The sequence below is a fragment of the Pelobates fuscus genome, chromosome 3 (assembly GCF_036172605.1).
Source record: "Pelobates fuscus isolate aPelFus1 chromosome 3, aPelFus1.pri, whole genome shotgun sequence".
NCBI lineage: Eukaryota > Metazoa > Chordata > Amphibia > Anura > Pelobatidae > Pelobates > Pelobates fuscus.
Window position 1 is genome coordinate 110,761,927 of NC_086319.1, and position 20,119 is coordinate 110,782,045.

The following is a 20,119-nucleotide window of genomic DNA, read 5'->3' on the forward strand; positions in this document are numbered from 1 at the left end:
TTTATTTTTTTTTATTTTTTTTGGAGTCAGTGTTTAGAGTCAGACTACTACTTATTAATAGCTTTTTAAGGTCATAGTGACAAATCCATCAAGGAAAGATATATATGTATGTACGGGGCTTCATCAGCAAAACTGATATTCACATGTTAATTCATTTTTTGCTTAAAACATTAGACAGATTTTATCACAATCTGACACAACTTCAATAACGCTTAGCTATACGATTCATATAAACAGGAAGCTTTTGAAAATAAATGACTAAAATTGAATTTGGCTCATTCTTACTTTAAAATCACTTTCATTAAATTAGATTTGAAAAGACAATTATTACGAAACAAAATTACTGGAAAACTTTTTTCACAAAATGTCTTTGTCAATGTAATCAACTTAAATATTAAACAATTTAAAGATACAGCTGTGATATATACTCAATTTGGATGCCAAATGGATCCTCCTGTCACTATCCCTTCTCTGCTTTGCCCACTTCATATGTCAGTTTATAAAAGCAAAGAAAAAAAATGGACAGAACAGAAATAAAAAAGGAAATTAAAAAAAAACACACAAATAAGATACCATGCAAATTTGAATGCCTTTCTGACTAAATGCACATTGAACACTGTATAGAACTGCAAAGATACCACATGCATGTAAAAGAATGTTTGACAATATAACAAACATAGTGGACTGCGGGTCATCATTCAGTGCCTTTTACTGAGTAACACGTGCAAATACTATATCTGATGCAGGCATTGGAAAAATAAATATTTATACATCTGTAGATGGTATTATACTGACGTATAATACTGGTTTTACTAGAAAAAAAAAATGTGTACTAAATCATTGTGGAGATAATATCATTGGACAACCCTCCCCCTCTTCACTTCAGTGATTTTAGGTTATAAACTGAACATTTCAGGATGGATTTTATACCACCATCTCACTGTATTAAAGGGACACTGTAGGCACCCAGAACACTTCAGCTCATTGAGGTGGTCTGGGTGCTGTGTCCCTTTTGCATTTAGTGCTGCAATGTCAAACATCGCAGTTCCAGAGAACTGCAATGTTTAACATTGCAGCACTAAGTCTGCCCTCAGTGGCTGTCTACCAGATAGCCACCGGGGGCACTTCCAGAATCCAAACTGACTTTTGGTCCGTTATCTGACGCTGGACGTCCTCACGCTCTGCATTGATTCAATTATTTTCTTTTTGGGAGGTCTAATGCATACACGACATTTGACCGTGCATGCACATTAGACCCTGCTCGTTGCAGGATGGAGGAGGGGTGGAGCTTCAATCCAGCTCCGAGGGACATCGGTGATGGGATCAGGTAAGTTAATAAAGGATTTTTAACCCTGTATTTACTGGGTAGGAGGGGGCGCGAGGGCGGGTGGAGGCAGAGGGATTGGTAGTGCCAGGAATACAGCTTTGTATTCCTGGCACTACAGTATCCCTTTAATGTATACTATGTACAAAAATAACAAAGTAGCAATCATTACACAATTACCTAAACTAAAGTGATGACAAAGAGTGAAGACAACGCTAAGCATGTTTCATCCAAGAGTTATATACATTTTAAATGGTATAGCTAGTCGCTCTCCTTAGGTTAAACAGTATATTAATTGCTGTACACAGTTTAACCCCTTAAGGACCAAACCTCTGGAATAAAAGGGAATCATGACATGTCACACATGTCATGTGTCCTTAAGGGGTTAAGTAAGCGACAAATGAGAAATGATCAATCAGTAATATGGAAGTACACTAACCTGTTCAGAGAAAGAGCCAGGTAGCTGGAGCAAGCCTTAATCTTATTTTGTGCCTCTAAATGAGTCATGCCCTCTGTGCTTTCTCCGTTTATTTCTAGAATAAGATCTCCAGGACGTAGATTAGCCTGTGCTGCCTTGCTTCCAGGATTAATCTATGCAGGAAAAGCAACAATAGGTCTGGGAATTAATAAATCACATACATACACATAGACAACAAAATCACATGCAATATTGGTCTTGGCAAACTATGGATGTACTGAAATACTTAGATTCTTTGTAACTTGTAATTCTGTTTTATGTAAAACAATTGCTCACCTCTCCCCTTCCCCCAAAAAATAATACTGATTGAGTGTTTTGGGTATTCACATACAAAATTACATTTTGAAACATATATTAAATGTTTAATATAATACAATTCAACAGTGTATGAATCTCCTGTGTAATACAATTCACCGCCTCTACCAGAACCGTTGGCAAATGTGGTATACCAAAATCCACAACAGCTAGCTTTTCAGTACTTCAAAATCCAGACCTATCATCCACTCACTGTGGACACAGAGCCCTCTACATAATCCACACTTACAACCCACTCATTGTGGACAATGGAATCCACTTCAAGACCGACATCTACCATCCAATCACTGTGGACAACAGAACCTACACAAACACACCTACTGTATTTTCCCAACAATCTGGGCAATGGAGCTCTTTTTAAGAACCACAGCTGCCATCCATTCACTTAGGAAAATGGTACCCTCTTGTCAGGGTACCTGAGGCCTCTACCTCTAAGGGAGGTAGAAACTTGGTGGTTTATCCGTCCAGGCGAGCTGTTTCCTCCGTTCCTCGCGGTTCATCCAGTCACTTAAACACCGGCCGCGAGGAATCCACGTCCTTTTCTAGCAGGACGCTCAATACGTGACGTCATGACGCTATCACGAGCGACCTGTCACTCAAGTCTCCGATATCCAATCGGTACTTGTCAGAGGCGTGATTACCATCCAGAGCCAGGGTATTTAAGCTTACTTCTTACTTCAGCTCATTGCCCTGTCGTGGTTCTAGCTTGTCTAGTCACTCAGCGCTCTGGTATTCTTGTTTGCTCTATTGGTTTTGACTCGGCTCGTTGTACTACCCTGCTTCTCTGTTATCCCTTGACCCGGCTTGTCTCTCGCTTATCTGTCTTCTCGTTCCCTCGACCTCGGCTTGTCTCTGACTATTCTCTATTACTCTCGGTACGTTAGTCCGGCCATTCTAAGGCCCGGTATACGTACCTTTCCTCTCTTTGTACTCTGCGTGTTGGATCCCTGTCCCGATCCTGACATTACGACAGGGCCAATGGATCCTGCAGGTACAAACAGTCAGCTTGGTTCTTCGGATCCCAGGTTTGACGCCATGGAGCATAGGATGGATCAGATGGCTTTGGCACTACAGGCACTTTTGTCCCGTGCTAGTAATCCACCTGAGGAGACACGTACTCCTTCTATTTCTCCTGCAGTCTCAGGTCTAGAGGTAGCCACTGTAGGTGCTTCTTCCCGTATTACCCCACCAGTACGTTATGGCGGGTCACCGGAGAAGTGTCGTGGCTTTCTAAACCAGATTAGCATCCATTTCGAATTACAACCCCGCTCTTATCCTACTGATAGAGCGAAGGTTGGATTTATTATCACTCTACTCATTGAAAAAGCTTTGAGATGGGCCAATCCTTTATGGGAGAATGATAACCCACTAGTCTATAATTATAATGCCTTTGTAGCTGCGTTTAGAAGAACTTTTGACCCCCCTGGTAGGAAGGTCAATGCAGCTAGATTACTGTTGCGCCTTAGACAAGACAATCGAACACTTGTGGATTATGCACTAGAGTTCAGGTCCTTGGCGGCAGAAGTTAAGTGGAACGAACAGGCTTATATAGATGTGTTTCTGAATGGGTTATCAGATGTAATTCTTGACGAGGTCGCTACTAGAGAACTCCCTGAAAATTTGGAGGATTTAATTTCTTTTATATCTCGTATTGATGAACGCTTAAGAGAGAGGCTGAACACTCGAGATAGGACCCGTAGACCCTCCTTTAAACTAGCGCCTACCTTTCAAATTTCTGAGTTCGAGGACTTACGTATTCCTGAACCTATGCAGATAGGCAGTACTCATCTCACAGAGAGTGAGAGACAGTACAGGAGAAGGGAGGGCTTATGTATGTATTGTGGAGTCAGGGGTCATTTACGCCTAAACTGTCCCAATCGTTCGGGAAACGCTCGCACCTAAGTTCCTCTAGAGGACAGGCCTTGGGTGTTTCTACTTTGTCCTCTATTCACAACTACAAAGAGCTCAGGCTTCTGTTACCCGTTTCTTTAAAGTGGGAGAAGGGAGTAGTTAAGACTATGGCACTAATCGATTCTGGAGCTGCTGAGAGCTTTATAGATCAGGGTTTTGCTGCCAAGCATGCTATTCCATCCCAGTTAAAAGAGACACCACTGGCCGTTGAGGCCATCGATGGTAGACCGTTACTTGAGCCTGTTATTTTCCATGAGACCATACCGATTAACTTAACTGTTGGCATCCTACATAGAGAAGACATATCCTTACTGCTCATTTCTTCTCCGTCTATTCCCATAGTGCTGGGGTACTCCTGGTTGAGGAGACATAACCCTATTATTAATTGGGAGTCAGGGGAGATAGTTTCGTGGGGACAGAATTGTCAAGAGAAATGCTTGCGGAAAGTCTCACCTCTCGGCTTAACCAATACAGCGGCTAACTCTGATAATCCTACAGAGACACAAATTCCGTCTCAGTATCTAGACTTAAAGGCTGTATTTGACAAAAAGAAAGCCGATACCTTACCCCCACACAGGTCCTTTGATTGCAAAATTAACCTACTCCCTGGTACCATGCCGCCCAGAGGTCATGTATACCCGTTATCTACAAAAGAGAACTCAGTTCTAGAGGAGTATATTCACGAAAATTTAGACAAGGGATTCATTAGAAGGTCCTCCTCCCCTGCCGGGGCTGGATTTTTTTTTGTTAAAAAGAAGGATGGTTCTCTGAGGCCTTGTATTGATTATCGAGGTCTAAATAAGATAACCATTAAAAATGCCTATCCAATCCCCTTGATTACCGAACTCTTCGATCGTTTGAAGGGCTCTACAATTTTCACCAAGTTAGACCTCAGAGGGGCATATAACTTGGTGAGAATCCAGCAGGGACATGAGTGGATGACGGCATTCAATACTCGATATGGCCACTATGAATATACTGTTATGCCTTTTGGGTTATGCAATGCACCAGCTGTATTCCAGGATCTGATAAATGAGGTTCTTAGGGAATTTCAGCAAGATTGCGTCATTGTATACCTAGATGATATACTCATTCATTCTAGTGACATTGAGATTCATCACAAGCAAGTCAGGAGGGTTTTGCACAAGCTTCTCCAGCATGGCTTGTACTGCAAGTTGGAGAAATGTAGCTTTGATCAAACCCAGGTAACCTTTCTCGGCTATGTGATCTCTGGGGAGGGATTTAAGATGGATCCGGATAAGCTCCAATCCATTCTAGAGTGGCCTTTACCCAAAGGTCTTAAAGCCGTACAGAGATTTATTGGTTTTTCTAATTATTATAGGCGCTTTATTAAGGGCTATTCTTCCATTATCGCACCTATCACTAACATGACCAAACAGGGGGCTGATACTAAGAATTGGACTACTGAAGCTCTCCTGGCGTTCAAAACTCTCAAGGAGCTTTTCGCTTCCGCTCCAATTTTAGTTCACCCCGACACTTCTCTGCCTTTTTTACTTGAGGTAGACGCATCAGAGACTGGTTTAGGTGCTGTCCTATCTCAAAGGTTGGGTGTTGATAAACCATTACATCCATGTGGATTTTTCTCTAAAAAATTGACCGGTACTGAGAGCAGGTATGACATTGGTGACAGAGAATTACTAGCGGTTATCAAGGCTTTGAAAGAGTGGAGACATTTATTGGAAGGTACTTTACATCCTGTTACCATTCTGACAGACCACAAAAACTTGTCTTATATCGGAGAGGCCAAACGTCTGTCCTCCAGGCAGGCTCGTTGGTCGTTGTTTCTTACCCATTTCAATTACGTTCTGACTTACAGACCTGGGTCAAAGAATTCTAAAGCCGATGCGCTATCTCGCCAATATGAGCCCTCTGCCTCAGTTGAACCACTGTTGTCCTCCATTGTACCCAAATGCAATATTATTGCTAATACCAGTCTCAAAATTCATTCTCCGCTACTTGACCAGATCTTGAAGTCACAACATCTAGCTCCTGGAAACACTCCTGAGGGAAGAAACTTTGTTCCTCCTGAACTTCAACTGGAGCTCTTACAATGCTTTCACGAAAGTAAAATAGCTGGTCATCCTGGTATTCGCAAGACATACTCTCTGATATCCAAGGATTTCTGGTGGCCTTCACTTCGAAAAGATATTGAGGAGTTCGTCGCAGCTTGTGAGACTTGTGCCAAGACTAAACTACTTCATGCATCTCCATGTGGTCTGTTACACCCCTTGGACATTCCTGAGAAACCTTGGTCCTGTTTGTCCATAGACTTTATCGTTGATTTGCCTGCTTCCAAGAGACAGACTGTTATTCTCACGGTGGTGGATAGATTTACTAAGATGGCCCATTTCGTGCCATTACCTAAACTTCCGACTTCTCCTGAATTGGCGGAGATTTTTGCGAGAGAGGTTTTTCGCCTACATGGGATTCCTTCAGAGATTGTTTCTGATAGAGGTTCTCAATTTGTCTCACGTTTCTGGAGATCCTTTTGTTCTCAAATGGGCATCAAATTGAACTTCTCCTCTGCCTATCACCCTCAGTCTAACGGAGCTGCTGAACGTACTAATCAAAAGATCGAACAGTATCTACGTTGCTTTGTTTCCGAACACCAGGACGATTGGGTCGGTCTGATTCCTTGGGCGGAGTTCGCACACAATAACCTTGTTTGCGATTCAACTCGCTCTAGCCCTTTCTTCATGAACTATGGCTTTCATCCTTCGATTTTTCCTTCGGTTTCCTCTTCTCAGGGGATACCGTCGGTTGATGATCATGTCGCCAACCTGAAGAAATTATGGGATCAGACTCGGCAAATTCTATTACATAGTTCCTCGCTGTTCAAGAAACACGCTGACAAGCATAGAAGAGCGGCTCCTGTTTTTGTTCCTGGGGATAGGGTATGGTTGAGTACCAAGAATATTCGCCTAAAAGTTCCATCTATGAAATTTGCTCCTCGTTACATAGGCCCTTACAGGGTTCTCACTCGTATCAATCCGGTTGCGTATCGCCTTGCTCTGCCACCTGCCTTACGCATTCCTAACTCCTTTCATGTCTCCTTGTTGAAACCTCTTATTTGCAACAAATTCTCCTCTAAAGCCTCCTCACCTCGTCCTGTTCAGGTGGAGGGTCGGGAGGAGTACGAGGTCAGCTCCATCATTGACTCCAGAATTTCAAGGGGAAAATTGCAATATCTGGTCAACTGGAGGGGATATGGTCCTGAGGAGAGGAGTTGGGTACCTCAGGAGGACGTTCATGCTTCTCGCCTTCGCAGAGCATTTCACCTCCGCTTCCCATCTCGCCCCGGTTCATTCCGCCCGGTGGGCGTATCTGAGAGGGGGGGTACTGTCAGGGTACCTGAGGCCTCTACCTCTAAGGGAGGTAGAAACTTGGTGGTTTATCCGTCCAGGCGAGCTGTTTCCTCCGTTCCTCGCGGTTCATCCAGTCACTTAAACACCGGCCGCGAGGAATCCACGTCCTTTTCTAGCAGGACGCTCAATACGTGACGTCATGACGCTATCACGAGCGACCTGTCACTCAAGTCTCCGATATCCAATCGGTACTTGTCAGAGGCGTGATTACCATCCAGAGCCAGGGTATTTAAGCTTACTTCTTACTTCAGCTCATTGCCCTGTCGTGGTTCTAGCTTGTCTAGTCACTCAGCGCTCTGGTATTCTTGTTTGCTCTATTGGTTTTGACTCGGCTCGTTGTACTACCCTGCTTCTCTGTTATCCCTTGACCCGGCTTGTCTCTCGCTTATCTGTCTTCTCGTTCCCTCGACCTCGGCTTGTCTCTGACTATTCTCTATTACTCTCGGTACGTTAGTCCGGCCATTCTAAGGCCCGGTATACGTACCTTTCCTCTCTTTGTACTCTGCGTGTTGGATCCCTGTCCCGATCCTGACACCTCTTCAAAATCATTAATGCATTTTAGATACAATTTTACTTAGAAACACACAATATTTCCCAGAATGCATCAGAGCACCTCATCACTAATAGTTTTAGGACCGAGTTCCATGTCAAATAGGTTAAAACTGCAATATAATCTAAAACATGGTAATACATTAAAAATAGGAATATCAGCCTACAAACAGTCATGCATGCTCAATGAATGTAGAATCGTTTTTGAAAAGCATAGCAAAAGATAAATATAAATTAATGGACACAAACATGTGTTTTTACAAGAGATTAGGTATTTCCTTTCATTGGTGTGCCCCAGGCTATTCCAGGGATTTGTTTTCTTCTGCTTTTATCAGTTGTTGACATTAATTGTATCTGTTCTTTGTGTGTGTATTGAGATAACTTGTTTCTCTTGATTCTATATTTATCTGTGGGTGACTAATTTTTAACCCCTTAAAGACACATGGCATGTGTGACATGTCATGATTCCCTTTTATTTCAGAAGTTTGGTCCTTAAGGGGTTAAAGGAATACATACTATAGTCATCCAAACTACTTCACCTGGGTGCTTTGGCCCTGTAGTTTTGACCCTGCAATGTAAAGCATTGCAGCTAAGAAGATATGGCGATGCTTACATTGCAGAGTTAAATGCACCTGTAGTTGCTGTCTTCCTGACAACCACTAGAGGCACTTCCACTGTGAGAAGCAAGTCAATTTTAGTTCTCACAGGTAGTGTCCCTGAGAAGCATTGGATTGGACTGTTGGTGTGACATCACGGGAGACAGGAAGTGCCGCTCAATCACAGTGCTTAAAAAAAGGTAAGTATAACCGATTTTTTACCCATTTTTGTTTTAGATTGGGGGGGGGGGGGGGGGGGAGGGACTGAATCTAAATAAAGAGGAGAATACTATAGCATTACACATACAGATTTGTATTCTTAAAGCTATAGCGTTCCTTTAATGTTTGAGCCTCTATTGTTAATCACTCATTGCCTGCTGTATTTATCCAACATACCTAATAAAAACCTGTTTTAAAATAATAATTAAAAAAAACAAATGCTGGAGGGTGTCTCTATCTCCAATCATGTTCAGAAGTAAGAACATTACTCAGATTACATCAGATTATGTGGAAAGTAGAGAGTAAGGGAACAAGGAAGACAGAGAGGAACCGCATACAGTGGAACTGCTAATTAAACTAGAATTGTAATACTAAGATGTCATATCGCACAAGAGAATCGAACACAGATGTTTGAACGTATAATGCCAAGTAAGGAGACACATGGATTTGTCTACAAAACTGGAAATTATAGAGAACTGACAAAGGGACTGTACATTTTAGAAAAATGCTGCCTCACTGGATATATTTTATGCTGCCTTACTCTTGCAGAAAACTGGTTTACAGCCCACAACCAATTTACCATCCCTCCCATACTAGTGACCCGGGGAGCAATTGCCCACCTTGTAAACCCTACCATAAACTTGTACTGCTTAATGTGCATGGTGAAACTACCTGGATTATAGGGAGAAAAACATTTGTTGAAAGTGTGAATAAATGAAAATTCTTGCATTAAATAGGCACTGTTAGCACTATAATCACTGCAACTCATTATAGTGGTAAAGGTATAATGAGTTTACAGTTACCAAGGCTGCTGGAAACGAGTTTTCTATCTTTGTTGATATGAAAATGTAAAAAAAATTAAACAAAAAATTCGATGCTCCCTTTATGTTTCCCAGCAATTTGGAGTCTCAATGTATTATTATTATCATTAGTATTTATATAGCACCAACATATTCTGCAAAGCTTTACAATTTTAGAAAGGGGGTATTGCACAAGAGGTGAAGAAGTCCCTGCTCAAAGGAGCTTACAATCTATGTATAAATTAATAACTTTTCTTATCTAGTATCAAGTTTTTTTTTTTTTGTAAATTATAAAACAAATATGAAGCTTGATCAAGTCCAAATCTTCCTTTATTGTATTATTTAATACTGAAGTGTCCTCCTGTTGCACGTTCATAGCTTTAGTGCATAATGCACTTAAAAGGTGTAGAGTCTAATGCACAGACAGAAGTGGTCAGCAATAGGATAAGTATTACACATTTTATATTCTTCCTACTTGAAAAATGAAGTCTATAGAATGCTGGAGATATACCCATCTAAAATTGCCAGACTTAGTCTCAGTAGGGTGATTCATCGAGATTCAAAATCAGGTTAAAATAGGCTGCCCACCGCTCTCGCTCCCAGTGATTTACTGTGTCTGTTAAAAATGTAATGATGCTGTAAAACTTTATAGAGGAAACTGATGATTCAACCCAACACTAAGAGTGCATTGGTCTCTTGGAAAAACATGACCTCATGCAATTATCCTATGTTTCCTAGGAATTTCTTCTTTGAAATTTCCCTCACACAGGAAAACTCTCTCTCGATACCTTTTCACCTTTATTCACCTTTATAACAATCCCATACACCCATTCCCCACTAGACACTAATTTTCTCCAAATAGACATTTAAAATGTAATTGTGAACAAGATGTGCTTTCTTCAAGAAAGCATATCAATGAAACTGTTAGTAGGTTTTTATTCTCCCCCCCCCCCCCCCCCATGACTCCTCTCATGCAACTGTCAAAAATTACCGTATTTATCTAAATTATTTATTTAAAATAGGGGGAAAATCGTGGGTGCGTGTTATACGCCGATATCCCATAATTACTTACCTGTCCTGAAGCGTGGGCCGGCTTCACAGCTTGCACCGCAGTACAGGAACTTTAATTTCATGTTCCGGTTTCCGGCGGGACTGAAAGGAAGTGTGCACAATAGTGTGCACACTTCCTTTCAGTCCCGCCGGAAACCGGTACATGAAATTAAAGTTCCTGTACCGCGGTGCAAGCTGTGAAGCCGGCCCACGCTTCAGGACAGGTAAGTAATTATGGGAGGGGAAGTACACTATGGGAGGGGTGGGGGGGAAGTACACTATGGGAGGGGGGGGGGGAAGTACACTATGGGGGGGGGAAGTACACTATGGGGGGGGAAGTACACTATGGGAGGGGAGAATACTATGGGAGGGGGGGGAGAATGGGAGGGGAGGGGGAGAATACTATGGGAGGGGAGGGGGGGAGAATACTATGGGAGGGGAGGGGGAGAATACTATGGGAGGGGAGGGGGGGAGAATACTATGGGAGGGGAGGGGGGGAGAATACTATGGGAGGGGAGGGGGGGAGAATACTATGGGAGGGGAGGGGGGAGAATACTATGGGAGGGGAGGGGGGGAGAATACTATGGGAGGGGGGGGGGAGAATACTATGGGAGGGAGGGGGGAGAATACTATGGGAGGGGAGGGGGGAGAATACTATGGGAGGGGAGGGGGGAGAATACTATGGGAGGGGAGGGGGGGAGAATACTATGGGAGGGGAGGGGGGAGAATACTATGGGAGGGGAGGGGGGGGGAATACTATGGGAGCGGAGGGGGGAGAATACTATGGGAGGGGAGGGGGGAGAATACTATGGGAGGGGAGGGGGGAGAATACTATGGGAGGGGAGGGGGGAGAATACTATGGGAGGGGAGGGGGGAGAATACTATGGGAGGGGAGGGGGGGAGAATACTATGGGAGGGGAGGGGAGAATACTATGGGAGGGGAGGGGAGGGGAGAATACTATGGGAGGGGAGGGGAGAATACTATGGGAGGGGAGGGGGGGAGAATACTATGGGAGGGGAGGGGGAGAATACTATGGGAGGGGGGGGAACACTATGGGATGAGGGGGGGGGATACTATGGGAGGGGAGGGGGAGAATACTATGGGAGGGGGGGGAACACTATGGGATGAGGGGGGGGAATACTATGGGAGGGGGGGAAATTTCCTGGAATTTCTTTCTAAAAATGAGGTGCGTGTTATACGCCGGTGCGTGTTATACGCCGATAAATACGGTACCTACTAAGCCCTCAGTGAATACTATTCTAACAACCTACTTCGTACCCCTACTTTTACCCTTTGTGCCACTATACCCCACTCCCTCTAGAATGTAAGCTTATTGAGCAGGGCCCTCCACCTCTCTGTTCCTGTACGTCCAGTTGTCTGGTTACAATTACATGTTTGTTAGTCCACCCGTTGTACAGCGCTACGGAATGTGATGGTGCTATATAAATAATAAAATAATATTAATAATAAATGCACCAGACAAAACAGGGAAATCCAATAATGAAACTATGCTCGTGTGACTGCAGAAACAAAAGGTCAGGGGAGTGAGCATAGGTGTGATGCAGGTTATGGTTGTGCTAGGTTTAGATGGTGTTTTCTGCCAGGTGAAATTAATGTAAAAAAAAGTTTAAAAACAAAGCCCACAACTAAAAAAGACTACAAAAAAACAAGGAAAACACTGGTGTGGGAACATAGCAGGAACATTTCTATATTTGCGAGGATGTGAGGGAGCCTGCCTTGAAAGTGCTATGGACCAGAACTCAGATGATCCAGATTTGATCATCTGATTGAAATTCTCCCATATACTGTATAAACTGAGTTTAATCGTACAGATCTTAAAGGAACAGTAGGGTCAGTAACACAAACATGTATTCCTGACCCCATAGTGTTAAGACCACAATCTACCTTTCTGCCTTCCCCCTCCTCTCCCCCTCACCTCTCCCCCCCCCCTGCCCCACCCGTTCCCCCTAAAAATATTGTAAAATCTGATATTTATTCATGTCTGCTGCTGGCTCTGCCCCTGACTTGCCTGCTTGGCTGACATCATCAGAAATTGTTCTCTCAGCCAGTCCAAATGCTTTCCCATGGGAAAAGTCTGCTGCTGGCTCTGCCCCTGACTTGCCTGCTTGGCTGACATCATCAGAAATTATTCTCTCAGCCAGTCAAAATGCTTTCCCACGGGAAAGCAACGGATTGGTTTAGACTGTCAAGGAGGTAGATCAGGGGTAGAGCCAGCACAAGTCAAACACAGCCCTGGACAGTTAGCATCGCATATAGAGATGCCTTAAATTAATGCAGCTCTATAAGTAAGATTTAGTGTTTTCATGCAGAGGGTTGAGACACTGAATGTCAGTGCAACACACACTGCTCATGAAGCACCTCTAGTAGCCATCTGAAGAGTGGCCAGTGGAGGTATCACTAGGCTGTAAAGTAAACACTGCCTTTTCTCTAAAAAAAAATATGTGTTTATTGCAAAAAGCCTGAAGGGAATGATTATACTCACCAGAATAAATACAAAAAACTGGAGTTATTCGGGTGACTATAGTGTCCCTTTAACTTGTGAACTAGCAACAATGTTCCATTATCTGACCCCTATCTGGATTGTCTATGTGGCTTATTTATCATCCGCAAGCCAGAATTACAGGACAAAATAACTACACGGAAATTCCATTTAAACAGTACAATAACATTTAAATAAGCTACACTGAATACATGCCACATTTCAGTTTTAAAAGGTTTGGTGATGGAATCATGTTTGTGTTCACTAAAATATCTTAGCAGCATCTAGGCAAGTATGTGATAATAGAACATAGCATCCCCGTGGGTCTCTCTTCAGTATAAAGTGAGGGCTGCATTGGATTTTGACCCAAAGTAGGCTAACTCGACCAGCTTCATGGTCCTCTGGGATTGAGTGGCAATTGATATAAATGGGGACTGCTATTGAATGTATTAATCAGGGTTATGAAAAATGGGTGACTGTGAGCTATAATTTATAATCTTCATGCAAGTCCCTACATTTATAATAGTTAAAGGGTTAATCCAAGCATCATAACCACTCCAGCATACTGTAGTGGTTAAGATGACAGAGTTATCCTGGTATGGTTTCCCAGTAATGGGGCAAACCATTTAGCAACAGTTTGTCCCCTTACCTAACTTACTTTAGCCAGCCCAGGACTCCAGTTCACACCTGCTGATGACATCCCAATGACGCTGCCTGCGGTGGAGTTACACCTCCGGAAATGAAGGGGTTAACCTCACAGAAAAACGCCGCACATATAGACTTGATTTTGGTGCTTGGAGCAGCCCTTTAAGCTCCACAGCTGCTATGGACCACATTACCCACAATGCTGAGCCAAATGGATGGGTGAGCAACTGAGCATTACTGCAAGAGACCATGACAAACTAGATTATTTTACACATATCTTCTGCCCAACCAATCCCGCAGTCAGGGGGGTTAGTAAATGCCTACTGCTAAGTTATATATAGCATCAGTACACAGCATGGGAATAACAGATTAAAGACTGGTTGTAATACAAATTTCTCACAATAAATCATGCATTCTATTAAGTTCGTTGAAGCACTAACTATGCAATATAAATTCTATAGGTTTTGGCAAGAAGAAATACACAGAATTAGCCGTGACATAATATATGCTTCATCATATTATACATAAAAAAAGTGAAATAAAAGCCTTGTAGGATTTGTACAAGAAACCCAGCACACCCACACCCCTGGAACAAAATTGAAGTCTTCTCTCACACAGCAAGCACCCTAAAAATAAGCACTTTTAATGTTCCAGTGCCCAATGAGCATTTCAAAGGTACACAACTACATACCACCAATTCTCACACACAGCTCATTTTATATTCTAGATTACAGAATGTGTTTCTTGGGTAAGATATAAATAAAACAGAGTAAATAAGAATGAGAGCTTTTCACTTCAAGGTTAAACATACACCCTGGGGGTTATGAGAGCATTTTTTTTTTACATTCCAAAAGATACCCATTAAGTAAATTGATGATAGATATCTTTTTCCATATATAAACCTGACCCAGTGGGGCTCTTGATACATTGTTGGCTGATATACTATCTCGGTTCTAATCAAAATAAAATAGGAGCATTCTGTGGAAAAAGTACCAAATGCCACTAAAGATTTTATTGGTTCAACATGATTACAGCACTTCTAAACCTTTAAAACATTTTGTCCTTGTACAGAAGAACAAGAATACTCCAATATTATGTCTATGTTCTTGAGTAGAAAAAATAGAAAATCTGGTACCTGTAGTCTTATCGGGACTCAAAATGTCCACTCTCATCGAGACATTGACACACCCAAAATTCTTTTTAGCCGTGGTGAGTAGAAATTCCCGGACGGAGGAGGTGGGGAGGTACTGTTTGTGTTGTTGGTGGGTCTGTTTTGTGTTGGGAGGTTGGGGTTGGACATGGAGGATCGCCTGGCCCTTGCCTAGTGTTGGAACGCCCCGGAGGTGCCTTGTTTGATGTTCCGGTTGTCACACCTGTCCGAATTTGTGAAGATTGTGTTTGGTGTAGGGCAGGGGACTCGGACTCAGTGGAGACATGTACCTGGGGAGGTCTGTTCTTGGCCGAGACGCGTTGTGCTTGTTGTTTTGCCCCTTAGTTTGTTGTGTTTTTGTGTGTTTGGATAGTGTATATTTTTGCTTATTTATCGGTTCCTGGGGCATATGTTATGTATGAAAATCTGGAAACATCATAAAATGTAAGGGAGTCTGCATGAGTACATTTCCTTTTCTAATCCAGACTTGCAACTTCAAACTGGCTGCAAAGTCTTTGTAAATAATAAAAATGCATGAGCTTAACAAATAAATGTCTATTAATACTAGCTAAGTCTAAAAGCTTGAAGTAAAGAGACCTTTTCACCGTGGAATTTTTAATGTTTACTGAAGTGAATAATGTATTTAGGTTGCACTATCATTTCTATTTATTTGCAGAGACTATTATAGTTTAAAAACAGTGACCATAACAATGTTTACAATATAGACATTTTGAGGTTACTTTAACTGATGAGGAAGATAATATGTTTTTTTGCATGTCACATGACAACTAAAAGGAGTCGGTAGGATATCACTATTAGCACTGACACATATACTTTTATTTGTGACATGATTTATCTAAAGCTATATTGATAAGGTTATTCAATAAATTGATAATTGCAGGGAAATCAAAGTGAATTTCAAAATGTAGGCCAAATAACCAAATTAGATCAATTCTCAGACCTGGAAGTCCAATATTCAGCTGTCTCAAGCGACAGTCTTTGTAAAGTTTATCGGAACTACATTGTTGCCTATAGATGTAGCAAAGTCATACTGCTTTCAAACACTTGTCGTTCACTGATTTATTTAAACCTACAGGTTGGAGTGTGGATTGTATAAATTAAAACTTTTCACTTTTCTGTTAAACAAATAAGGAACAATCCGTTTTCCATGCATCACTTACTCTACATAAGAAGTAGCAATTTTACCTTAATAGGTAAAAGGAGAGAAAAATTGTCCTTGTAAGAAGAATAAGGCTTTTCTGAAAATAATCATGATGTCACACATAGATTATATATTTTTGAAGACATATTAAATATTATTTTTAACCTTGCCCTCTCTCTCCCACTCAGTCCTGACCATCATAAGTTAATTAGACGCAAATTACAGGGTAATAATGTTCCAGCGGCATGATCAAAAGAGTCTGACCATAGTCTGGAGGAAAGAAAATAGTATCTTAGAGACATCATATTTGGCTGAGAGGACACAAGCTATTCTTACCGAATCAACCAGAATAACTAGATGCTATCTATGGCTTTAGGTTAACGTACTGTTAAATTGAATGTACAAAACATATATTTTAATAAACAAAATAAATATATATTAATGAACCTTAATTATATCAGTGTTCTTTACTCAAGCAAAAATGTTGGTTTAAAAATTGAGTCAGACGTATTTTCTGTTTCCTTATATTGCAATACAGAGCCAGTGATAAAAAGGCAGTTATATAACCTTGAGATTAGGAAATATTTAGATAAACACAAATAAAGAAAATATTGCTAGCGCTTGTTTAAAGGTACAGGCACATATTAGGATGTGATGTGTGAAAAGTAAAATAAAGATTAAAGATTACAGAATACGTATGCATGACTTACTAATTGCCAATGTATAATTGAGTTTGTAAATAATGTCTGGTATTCCACAATTAATTCCGAAACAATGAAAACTAATCCCTAACCAAAGAGTCAGATTTGACAGGAATAATTATGACTCAACTTTTCCAGTTGATTTCATATCCTGAAATACCCATGTACAAAGAAAGGAAAGAGAGGGAATGAATAGGAAAGGAATAGGATAAAAAGGAAGGGTTAAAGGAAAGGAAAAGGTAAAAAGGGGGAAAGAATGGGAAGATAAAAGGGAAAAGAAGGGAATAGAAAAAGAAAGATCTAGTTCAGGGCTTGACAAAATTGCTTTGAAACTAGGCAGAAAGTTTGTTTTTTTCTTTTTTTTAAACTTACAAAGCTTTATATTCAATGACAAAAATACAATTCTTAAAGAGACACTATAGTCACCAGGACCACTGCAGCCTAATGTAGACGTTCTGGTGTCTATAGCCTGTCCCTGCAGGCTTTTCAATGTAAACTGGCTTTTCTGAGAAAACATTGGATTGGCTGAGATCATCAAGCTTCATAATCTCAGCCATAGAGGCGGGGCCAGTCAAGGAGAGAGCAGAACAGTGTGAGAAAAAAAAGGTGAGTAAAAGCACAATTCCCTTTTTGAAAGGAGGGGGGCTGGTCACCTAAACACACACACCATGACATTCACACACACCATGACAGACAGGCAAACACACACTCTCACACACACACACACACACACTATGACAGGCACACACACACACCATGACAGACACACACACACACACCATGCCAGACACACACACACTATGCCAGACAGGCACACACACACCCTGACTGGCAGGCAGCCAGACACACTCACCATGACAAAATCAGCTTACCCTTGGGTTCAGTTGACGGCAGGCTGGGAGACTGTGGAGGCGGAGGGACATGCTGGGAGGTCGTGGAGGCGGGCGGCATGCTGAGGGGTTGAGGAGGCTGGCGGCAGGGATCCTGGATGCGGACGTTGTATTGTTGCCGGGCTGTGAGGGAGCTGTGATCTCCCTGCTCTGCTCCCACACCAACTGCTTAGTGAGACCCCTGCCCCCGCCTCACTAAGCTGCACGCGAGGGAGCAGAGCAGGGACATCTCAGCTCCCTCACAGCTTGGCAACAATACAACATCCGCATCCAGGATCCCCCAGCCTGCTGCCCGCCTCCACAGTCCCCCAGCCTGCAGCCCGCCTCCACAGTCCCCCAGCCAGCTGCCCGCCTCCGAAATAACAGGACACATATCCCAGGCGCCAAGGCAAAATTCCTAGGATTCCTGGGATTTGTCGAGCCCTGATATAGTTTATTATAAATAACTCTTGACTGGGGGGGATGGCCCTGTTAATTACAGGCATGACATCATAATATGATATCATCTCATTTATAAAATCCTCTGAACTGTTGAAATGTAGATACAGTATATGGTTAGCTTACAGAGTTCTTCAATATTTAGTATGGGTTAATACCTTGTCCTATGAGATATAGTTTAAAGGAACACTATAGAGTCAGAAACATAAACATGTATTCTTGACCCTATTGTGGTAAAACCACCTTTTAGGTGACTTGCCCCCCCTTCAACACCTTAAAAGGTAAGAAAACGTACCTTATTTCCAGAGTCGCGCAGGTCTGCATACGCAACCCCGCCACAACCCGCCTCCTTGGCTGATATCATCAGAATTCATGATCTCATCCAATCCAATGTGTTCCCATAGAGGTATGGGTGGGGCAAAATGCCAGCTTGGCCAATCAGCATCTCCTCATAGAGAAGCATTGAATCAATGCAACTCTATGGGACAAGTTCAATGTTTCCATGCAGAGCGTGGACACTGAAGGTCAGTGCTACGCACTGTGCAGCAGTGCCCCAGAAAGCACCTCTAGTGGCCATCTGAGGAGTGGCCACTGAAGGTGTCCATAGGGAGCAATGTAAACACTGCCTTTTCTCCTGCAGGGACTGACTATAGACACCAGAAAAAATACATTAATCTGTAGTTGTTCTAGTGACTATAGTGTCCCTTTAGTGCAAGCATATCAAACTTGCGTCCCACTCCCCCTCCCCCTTCCCTCCTGTTAGCAGTGCCAGAGGAGCATCCTGCCTGCTTGAGCAGAGAAGAGCATGGCTGGAACTGGAGGACTGGCGACTCATCTTAGGTAGGAGAAGAGGGGCATGTGGGGCCTTCCTGTGTAGTGTGTTCAATTGGGGAGAAGGGCAGTGTATTCATTTGAAGGGGGGCAATGTATTAATTTGTGGGAGGGAGGGGGGCAGTGTACATATTAAATTGGGTGACGGAGGGGCAGTGTATCAGAGTGGTGAAAGGGGGGCAGTGTATTAGAGTGGTGGGAGGAGGCAGTGTGTTAAATTGGTGGAGGTGTGTAGTGTATTAGAGTGGGGGAGGGACAGTGTATTAAATTAGAGTGGTGGGGTGGGGGCAGTGTATTGAATTAGAGTGGAGGGAGGGGGCAGTGCATTAGATTAAGGAGTGGAGGGGGCAGTGTATTAAAGTGGAGGGGGACAGTGTATTAGATAAAGGGGCAGTGCATTAGATTCGGTGGAGGGGGCAGTGTATTAGATTCGGTGGAGGGAGCAGTGTATTGGATTTCGGGGCAATATATTGGATGTGTGGGCAGTGTATTAGAATAGGGGGGCAGTGTAATAGATTGGGTTGGCATGGAGACGCTTAATGCTCCCCATGGAGATGCTGATTGGCCACGCAACTTTTTGCCACACATGCACAACAGCCTCCAAATGCTTTCCTATGGGGATTGGCTGAGATCATCTAGTGCACAACACACTCATAGGACTTCAAAATGAAATCAAGATAACGTAATTTGTTTTTTTACAGCTGTGCAACAGCATACATTCACCATTTCAGTCCCATTACCAAATTTTTCTTAATATGTCAAGGTAGTTGGACTGAAACATTGGCTATTTGCAAATGCACGTCTCCTTAGCATAAATTTGCTCCTTTGTTTACTTTGAAGCCCCATGAGCGTGAGGACGTCCAGTATCAGTTAGGCAACTTTTTTTCTAAGAAAACTGAAGTTTTTATTTGTCAGTGGCCCCTATAAACATAAACCTTGTTCATTTGGCCCGTGTTTGCCTTTGAGATTGACATGCTTGCTTTAAGGTGTAAGAAGGAACCAGAGGTCTTATTAAAATTACATTAAAAGCCATTGGTGGTTATGGATATTTTATTATACATTTTGTTTGTCTCAGGACATAAGTAATAAAGTGCTAATAAATGTGATTTTTTTTCTCAATTATAGCAGTGTAGTATGCAAATCTACACAAAAAAATTTCCATTAGTCTTGCAC

General features: G+C 42.4%; 1 protein-coding gene across 1 annotated transcript in view; it reads right to left on the bottom strand.

Moving 5' to 3' along the window:
- PDLIM4 (PDZ and LIM domain 4) overlaps positions 1 to 20,119 on the bottom strand; it is a 185,729-nt gene that overhangs the window by 124,524 nt on the left and 41,086 nt on the right. Inside the window, exon 2 of the mRNA XM_063447416.1 lies at positions 1,764 to 1,915. Coding sequence (XP_063303486.1) covers positions 1,764 to 1,915 — 152 coding nt within the window. The remainder of the gene's footprint in view (positions 1 to 1,763; positions 1,916 to 20,119) is intronic.